The 8,475-nt window shown below is 48.1% G+C and overlaps 1 protein-coding gene across 1 annotated transcript; it reads left to right on the forward strand.

Moving 5' to 3' along the window:
- The first annotated feature begins 477 nt into the window (after window positions 1-477).
- On the forward strand, window positions 478-3,314 carry CITED2 (Cbp/p300 interacting transactivator with Glu/Asp rich carboxy-terminal domain 2). The gene is made up of 2 exons (XM_068407460.1): window positions 478-654; window positions 1,299-3,314. Exon 2 carries the CDS (start codon window positions 1,306-1,308, stop codon window positions 2,020-2,022), a length of 717 nt encoding a protein of 238 aa, XP_068263561.1. The 5' UTR covers window positions 478-654; window positions 1,299-1,305; the 3' UTR covers window positions 2,023-3,314.
- Window positions 3,315-8,475: the final 5,161 nt, after the last annotated feature.

The following is an 8,475-nucleotide window of genomic DNA, read 5'->3' on the forward strand; positions in this document are numbered from 1 at the left end:
CGCAGAGCCGGCCGGGGCCGTGGGCGGCGGGCGGCACCGTCCGCCGTGGCCGCGGCGGAGGCGGGTGAGCGGCGGCGGGGTGCGCGGGGTGCTGCCGCCCGCCGCGGAGCCCCGCTTTGTTCCCGGGGGAAGCGCGGAGCGGGGCGCGCCGCGCGGGGCAAGCGACGCACGGACACACGTGTCGCCCACCGAGGGGAGCGGGGTGCTTGGGTGGACGCCTTCCAGGGGTGCTGGGGTGCCCTCCGGAGCTGCCGGGTGCCTTCCCGCGCGTCTCCCTGTGCGTGTGCGCGCGTGTGCGCGTGTGCGCGCTGGGTGGTTTTTTCTTTCTTTTTTTTTTTTTTTTTTTTTTTTTTTTTTTTTTCCCCCTCGCTTGCTCCAGGTTTTACTTCTGGTTGCCTGTAAGGGTTTTGCTCCTCCCTTCTGAAATCCTATATTAGCTGTGGCCAAAGCTGGGTAAGAAACACAGCTCATTGTTGGCAAGTGCCGATGAGCCTCGCAGAGGAGTGAAAAACAGCTCTGGGGCTGCGGCAGCGATCGCAGCACCGGCACGTAAACGCCGAGGAGAGAGCCGGGGAAGTCCTTCTCTATGCTGGGTGACTTTTACTGACTGATTTCACCGCCACCTTTGAAGCAAAAGAAGAAAGAAGCCGGGAGGTGAGTGCGGCGGTTCTCGTAGCTGGTGCCGGGTGTCCCTTTTGTGTGCAGCAGGAAAAATGGGACTGTTTAAACACGCGAGGAAAGGTGTTTCTCATCTGCCCGGCTTTACCTCCTTATCCGTGCGTTCCTGTATTTTTACCAAAATAATTAGGACTTAATTCCAAAAGTTGCTGACAGCGGCTAGGTGGGACTTGCCGGTTCTTTGCTCGTTCCCCGCAAGTTAGCGAGAGCGCCGTGGAAACCCGCTGCCTTCCCGGGCGAAGCCGGGGGGCTCGGGCGCCTTTTGAACGTGCGGGGAGGAGGCGGCTGTTGCCGTATGCAACGCTTTCCGCTGATAGGTATGCACAAGTTGGAGTGGGAAGGCGTGTTGCTCGCCGGATTAGCGGAGGGGACGGGGATTTTCGTACCGCAGGCTTCTCTTTTGTTTTTCCCTTTGTACTCCGCGGTGGAGCCGCGGTAGGAGATACCATTTTTGGTTTTATTTTTTGTTTTTTTTTTTCTCCCTCCTCCCGTGAAAGAGAGGACGGCGGGACGAGCGGAGCCGTTTCTTCCGGGGCCAGGCAGATGCAGCCGGTCCGGGAGAGGGCGGCTGGATGTCCGAGGGTGTATTTTCCTAATATATTCACGCGCTAACTTTCCAGGTGGGCAATGGCAGACCACATGATGGCCATGAACCACGGCCGATTCCCCGACGGATCCGGCGGGCTTCACCACCACCCTGCACATCGGATGGGCATGGGGCAGTTTCCCACCCCCCATCACCACCACCAACAGCAGCAGCCGCCGCAGCAGCACGCCTTCAGCGCCCTGATGGGCGAACATATACATTACGGAGCCGGGAATATGAACGCGAGCAGCGGGGTGAGGCACGCCATGGGGCCGGGGGGCGTGAGCGGAGGGCACCCGGCCGGCAGCATGCCGCCCCCCGCCCGCTTCAGCGGCTCCCAGTTCATGGCCCCCCCCGTCGCCAGCCCGGGAGGGCAGCTGAGCGCCAGCATGCAGCTCCAGAAGCTGAACAACCAGTACTTCAGCCACCACCCCTACCCCCACAGCCACTACATGCCGGACTTGCACCCCGGCACCCACCAGCTGAACGGCAGCGGCCAGCAGCATTTCAGGGACTGCAACCCCAAGCACGGCGGCGGCAGCGGCTTGCCGCCCGCCGTCCCCCACGTCCCCGCGGCAATGCTGCCGCCCAATGTCATAGACACTGACTTCATCGACGAGGAGGTCCTCATGTCCTTAGTCATCGAAATGGGGCTGGATCGCATCAAGGAGCTTCCCGAGCTGTGGTTGGGACAGAACGAGTTTGACTTCATGACAGACTTCGTTTGCAAACAGCAGCCCAGCAGGGTGAGCTGCTGATTCATTTAAAACAAACAAAGGACTTCTCTATCGGTGCGAAAGAAAACATTCCCCTAGACACGGTGTCTCACTTTTCAGGGCTTGAAAAGGTGAGAATCTGGAAAGCAGAGTCAACTATGCGCTTGTATAAATTCTTTTTTTTTTTTTTTTCCTCCCCTTAAATCGCTGCCACTTTTTTTTTGTAGCTTTGACATTCATGTCCTCTCCCGTAGTAAAAATTTCTAGCGAACTCTGCCTTTTTATGTTGGCCCCCCCCCCCCCCCCCTCCTCGTTCTCTTAATTTCCTCTATGGGCAGTAACGTGCCCATAATTCCCACAGTGCTGAACTGTTAGATATTAATCTTGGCAAATTGCTTAATCTTGTGGATTTTGTAAACGATGATTTCCAATGACTTGAACTGCATTCAAATTCTGAGTGAACAGGGGAAAAAAATTGCATTAGTTGGTTGCATGAACTTTGAAGGGCAGAGACTACTGCACAAATGCTGCCATCTTGATTAATTTTTAACTATGCATTGCAGTGCAGACTAATAATTTTTTTTTTTTTTTTGAATACGCTAAACTGGAAGCTTAACAGATGTGGGCCAAACCTTTCCAGATCAGGAAAAGTAATACTGTTACTTAAAAGTCTGCTACCCATTCCCCCTCCCCCATATGTACAGACAATAATATGGTGTGGATGGAATGTTGACTAGTGGCAACCATTTCACGGATTTTTCTTTTTATTATTATTATTTTGTTTCTGTCTTCAGCATTTTGACACTGTGCTAATATAGTTTATTCAGTACATGAAAAGATACTACTGTGTTGAAAGCTTTTCAGGAAATTTTGACAGTATTTTTGTACAAAACATTTTTTTGAGAAAATATTGTTAATTTATTCTATTTTAATTTGCCAATGTCAATAAAAAGTTAAGAAATGCTTTAGTTTTTCTAGAAGTCATTTACCAGTATTTTTCTTCAAAACTCTTACCCACTGTCCCTGGTAAGTAGAACATCTATCTGTATAACCGTGTTGGTGTGCAAAAAGACATTCCAAAATAGAAAGTACACTACACCCATATATATGTCATGGTGAACTCAGTAGGTGAGCGGGATTTGAACATACTTACAGCATAAAGCCTCATACGTAACATTGTAATATGCCTGTCAGTGTGGTTTTATGAAAAATAAAGTTGCCGAGGGGCAACTTTTTTGTGACTTGCCAACATACTTGCTTTAAATGTAGTTGTTCAGAGTTATGATGCATAAAGTATTTATTATATTTATCTATTAAACTTGTAATTTTATAAATCTGCTTTCATTTATATGGTAGACTTTGTTCTTTTGTATATTTATTATCTCCCCTGGAAGAGCTATGTAAAAAGACCAAGCGCTTAACATGCAAGTATTTGTAACTTGGGAAGGGAGGGTGGTGGGTGTTCTCCCGTCCCCTCACCTCACATGGTTAACACAGGAAGATGGCTGCATCAACCCAGATCTGCATCGCACCAGAACCAATGGTGTTTCATTTCCAGTGCCTTAGGAGAAGGGGCCTACATCCCAAAAATACTCCACCGTGGGACATCTCTGACCCCTCTCTCCCAGAAATTGATACCAACTAAAGCCACTGAGACAAATCCATGCAGATCTATTTTAAATACTGGGGAGAAAAATGTCCATTATTATAAGGCAATTGACATCTTGCTCCTTTGGTGCCAACTGTTGCAGTCTTCCACCCGCACTCAGCCTTTGGCGAAGCTCCTGTGTAAGTTATCACTTCAGTGAGGACTGCCGGATCAGGATCCTAATAATACATGTAATCCTGTTCAGCCATGCTTCCCAAGTTCAACACAGGAGCGACACCACCATGCTTCTTGCTTACTTTTTCATCCTTGTCTTCTGAATTTCTTAGGAAGAAAAAAAGCATGGTGGATATAGTTAAATTTTAAAGCTGGGCATATAAAGGGGGGGAAGGATATCGCCACACAATGGGAGTGTAAATAGAAGTGTTTTGAATCAAGCTGGGAAATTAAACTGATTACTATTGCTAAAATTGTCCCAGCTGGTGAGAAAAGTGATACTTGGCCTTCTTTGCCTTACAGACATGAGGCAGCTAATATGTTTTATGAATGTAAAAAAAATAATGCTTGTATTAAAGTATTAGCAAAACCAGAAAGAAGGAAGCGTACACTTCTGGGAAAACCTGGCGATAAATTGCTCTCTGCATGCAGTAACAGCCTGGTCTTAGACAACTCTCAGCACCCAAGAATTTAAAAAAACAATCCTCAGGTTTCAGCTAGTGATCACTCATGTTTTGTGACAGTAAATTTAACATCAAACGGCAGTGAATTCTAACTTATCAACTCACCAATAAGGTAAAAGAATGTTCAGAAGAATACAGCTGTAGTTTTCAGAGCCATTGCCCAACTTGCTAGTGTATAAATCCTTTTTCCATCTTAAGGCTGTCTGATCTGCACACATTGCATTGCCCTCTTCTGCTGGAGTTTGAAAGGGTGACTTTTCTGATTCTAATCAACTTATAAAACAGACTATCAAATTATGTGCATACCAAATTGTATAGACGTTTAAAGCCTCCATGATCTCGTAAAACAAAAGGGAATACTCTTGCTTTAATGATAAGCACTTTTGCTTCATAAAGTTGGTTAAACAACAGATTCTTCACAGTTGAGACATCACTACTTAAGTCTGTCAACATCAAATTAAGCTTTTCCAATAATAGGCAGTTTCATGGGCACGCTGGTAGAGTCTTTTGCGTATGACTCCTTGTAAAACTCCTGAGAGCTGCTGCCTCTAAACAACAGCAGCTTCTGAAAGCACTGGCTTTGGGCAAGGCATTGTCAAGGATTTTTAAGGTTTCTTAAAAGTAGACACTGGGGAAATGTGCAAAACAGTCATATTGCCCACCTTGCCCCTTAATTTCTAACGAAGAGTCAGATCCCAGTGGACAGCACAACTACATATTTTCTTATTCATAATATCACCCACCAAGCAATATTGGGGGCCTGACCCTCATCTTCCCGATGTGAACCCCTTGGCAACGCTCCCACTGGCTCCCGCAGCTGAAGCAGTAACAGCCCTTCAAGTAGATCCTCTCTAGCCTCCACACTGTTTAGAAATACGCTGAAGTAATTTACTATTTGAACCCAGCAATTAGTGAAAAATGGACAGTGACCCAGTTTTCCAGCTACTGCCAGATCCTCGCGAAGGACGTTGCCGTCTCACGTCCCATTAAGTTGCTTTCAGTACAGGAAACTTGACCTCTGCACTTTGGCTGGTTTTCAAGAACTTCCACCATGGTACACGAGCTCTGCTCCTCTTTAAGCCACGGCCATAAATAGACGCGCTGCTTTATTTGGAAGGGAGATCAGCCCTAAGCCGCGCCGCCACGCAAGGCACGCTCAGCGGAAAATTACGTGCCGATTAACGCAGTCCTCTGCCTTTTTCCCCGGGAATAAAGAATTCACGGTGGGCGCTGGGGAGGGAGGTCGAAGAGGGGCAGCTGCCTCCTCACCGACGGGGCTCCGCCGCTGCACGCCGGGGCCGGGGGCGTTGCAGGCGCTCCGGCCCGGCTCGGCCAGGCCCGGCGCGGCTCCCGGCGCGGCTGCCGCAGCCACCTGCTCGGGGAGACCGGCGGCGCCACGGCGCCCCCGTGTGGGCGGCCACCCTCCCGCGGGCGCCGCCGGGCTCCGCGCAGCCGCTGCCGGGCGCGGGGCGCGAGGGGACCGCGGGGGACGGGAGGCGCCCACCCGCAGCCGCGGAGCTTCGTCCCCGCCGCCGTGGTGGGCTCTCGCCCTGCACCGAGGGCGTGCGGGAGGGAGAGGAGAGGCGCGGCCCACGGCCGGCCGTGTGCCCTTGCAGCGCTGGTGCCCGTCGAAGCCCTGCCCGAGGCACCCTGGAGGGCTCGCCGGCACGGCACGGCACGGCACGGCACGGCCCGGCCCGGCACGGCACGGCACGGCACGGCACGGCGGCCCGAGGGGGTGCGGAGCCTCCCGAAGTTCCTCGGCGTGGGTTTAGAGAAGAAGCAAACAAACCCTGTGAAAACATGCCTGTTGGTCTCAGGTTTTATTTTTAAAAAAAAATAAAAAGTTATATAAACGAGGATTATCCCCTGCGTATCTTGTCTTGCTAGGGGGATTGGAAAATTCCAACATTTGGATTTGCAGAGTTCCTTTCACTTGTTTCTTTTTTTATTTTCTTTTTCCACACTCCAGATCTGCTGGAGAAGTTGGGTATGAAGCCCTGCGGATCATTGGTGTTTGGCCAAAGCCTATGACATGTGTCTGTGGAGCCACGTCGTAATACTTCTTCAGGGCATGTGTTGCTTCTGCATCAACATCTTGCTACAGGAGCCATCCTGTTCCTCCTGCCCTCTGCCTCTGCTCCCTCCTGGCTGTGCGGCACAGCAGGGCTTAACGTGTGAGCTGGTACCCAAGGGACGAATACCCCCTCGTTAGAAATCTCAGCAAAAACGGGGTGGGCACAGGCATGGAAGGAGGGAAATGAAGTCAGAAAAAGCAGTTCTTGTCCCTGACCCTACAGCTATCATTTTTGAAGCCTTCATTTCCTCCAAAACACTCGCTGCAGGGCTACCGCAGACAGGAATAAGAAATGCCAATGTTACAGATCTGGGCTACACACACCGACCTTAACCTGATCTATTTCTGTATCATCACTCAAAGGGATAGCAGTGTGAACAAGGACTAAGTAACATTGACAGGAGCTGCTTAAACGAAAAGACAATGTATTTTTTAAAAAGTCAGGCAAATATATTTGTCAGATAACACTGCAAGTGCAATAAAACTAAGATGAGGAATCAAAGGAATTTGGAACCGAAGGCAGCAGCATTTTCTCAGGGTTTCATGTATTCTAAGTGCATCATTTTGTCAGTACAGAGGAGGTGTTTTACATAGTTTCCAAAAATATATTTACACGTTTCAATATGGTGCCACTATTGTGCTCACACACAAGATAAAGCTGAGTCTCTGTAACTGCAAGAATAATGAGATACATCAAATGACTGAACAGAAGAGCCGCTGTTGTGGTAGGTTCTCTGTTATTCTCTTTGCCTCATTTTAAGAAGAAATTTGCAACACCAGGTTTTTAATAGAGATGGATCAGGTATTACTGTCCCTCTCCATCTGCTGTGCCCTTCCCCCTCCTAAAAAATTACAGAGGGGCAATTTGATCACAAGCTGGAAACAGATTTTGAAAGAGACATACTTAGCATATTAAAAATAAGCAAAAGATTTTTCAGCTTATCAGGCTTCTTAAAGTGCTGACCACCAGTGTTTTCTCACCTTTTTCTTTCACCAGACCATTTTGTTATCTCTGTCTATTGGCGTGTTCCTTTGACAACATATTCCCTATCTTATTAGCAATAAAGTAAAATAAAATAAACTTTCAGAGTTGTCATGCTGCTAAAACTGTGGCTGAAGTTACTAATGTGAGTACACAGCTTTTCTTAAGTTCAAAAGTTAAATATTTAGCAGACGCTCATCACAATAAGATGCTGAAGGCACACCTACTTCTGTGCACTTTTGACCAAGAGCTTCTTAACAATTGCACTGTGAGTTTTCTACTGCAGCCTGCTTCGCTAACGCTAGTGCACTGTGCAGGAGAGGGTGAAGTTTCTGAAAGTACATAAAATGTCTTATCTGCTGCTGTTCAAACAGAAGTAACACAGAGAATGTCAGATTTCACTCTCTCTCTGCCGGGATAAGCATTTAAAGGCTTGTTACTCAAAGTCTTTTCTGTTTTCTTCCAGCTACATTATTTGGTCTAATACTTGATATTATCTCTGTCTACAAACCTTGTACAGTTATATGTCCTCCATCAACTTTGTATGAAGTCAAGTGTGTATTTGAAGGCAGGAATGGATTCCTGGGATTTTCCGATGATAGGAAATGACACCAAGTCTCTGCAAGCATCTGCCTTGTACAGAAGCCAAACAGTTACATTTTAGGTTGCTTATAGGATTATAAGGGTTATGTAGTTATATTTTGGGTTGCTTCTGGGTTGCTTATCAGCAGGCTGCACTAAAGCTAGTGTGATCTGACAAGGAGGTGAAGGGCAATGTTCGAACACAGGTATGGAGATGAATATAAAGCCTTTCTAAGTACTAGGCAGAAAAAAATTAGTTATGACCATCATAGATGAAGTTTTAGGGGCTAGGTCTGAAAATCAGTCAGCCCTAACCCACAAGCTATAAACAAGTGCCTATCTGTGGAGTGATGGGGACAGCTTGGTTTTGCTTGTCATGTCTGACGGGGCACAACGTTGTACACCAGAGAAGTGGAGAATTCGAGAAAACATGAGGTGTTAACCTTCTTCACAAACCATTATTGACAACATAAACCTGAATTTGCTCTGGTGGATGTGAGCAAAGCTGCCGTTGGATGGAGCCGATGAAGCCTGCGGTCCTGTGTGCTGGGTGCTCTGCTCTTGAGGA

Source organism: Nyctibius grandis, chromosome 1 (genome assembly GCF_013368605.1).
Source record: "Nyctibius grandis isolate bNycGra1 chromosome 1, bNycGra1.pri, whole genome shotgun sequence".
Classification (NCBI taxonomy): Eukaryota; Metazoa; Chordata; class Aves; order Nyctibiiformes; family Nyctibiidae; genus Nyctibius; species Nyctibius grandis.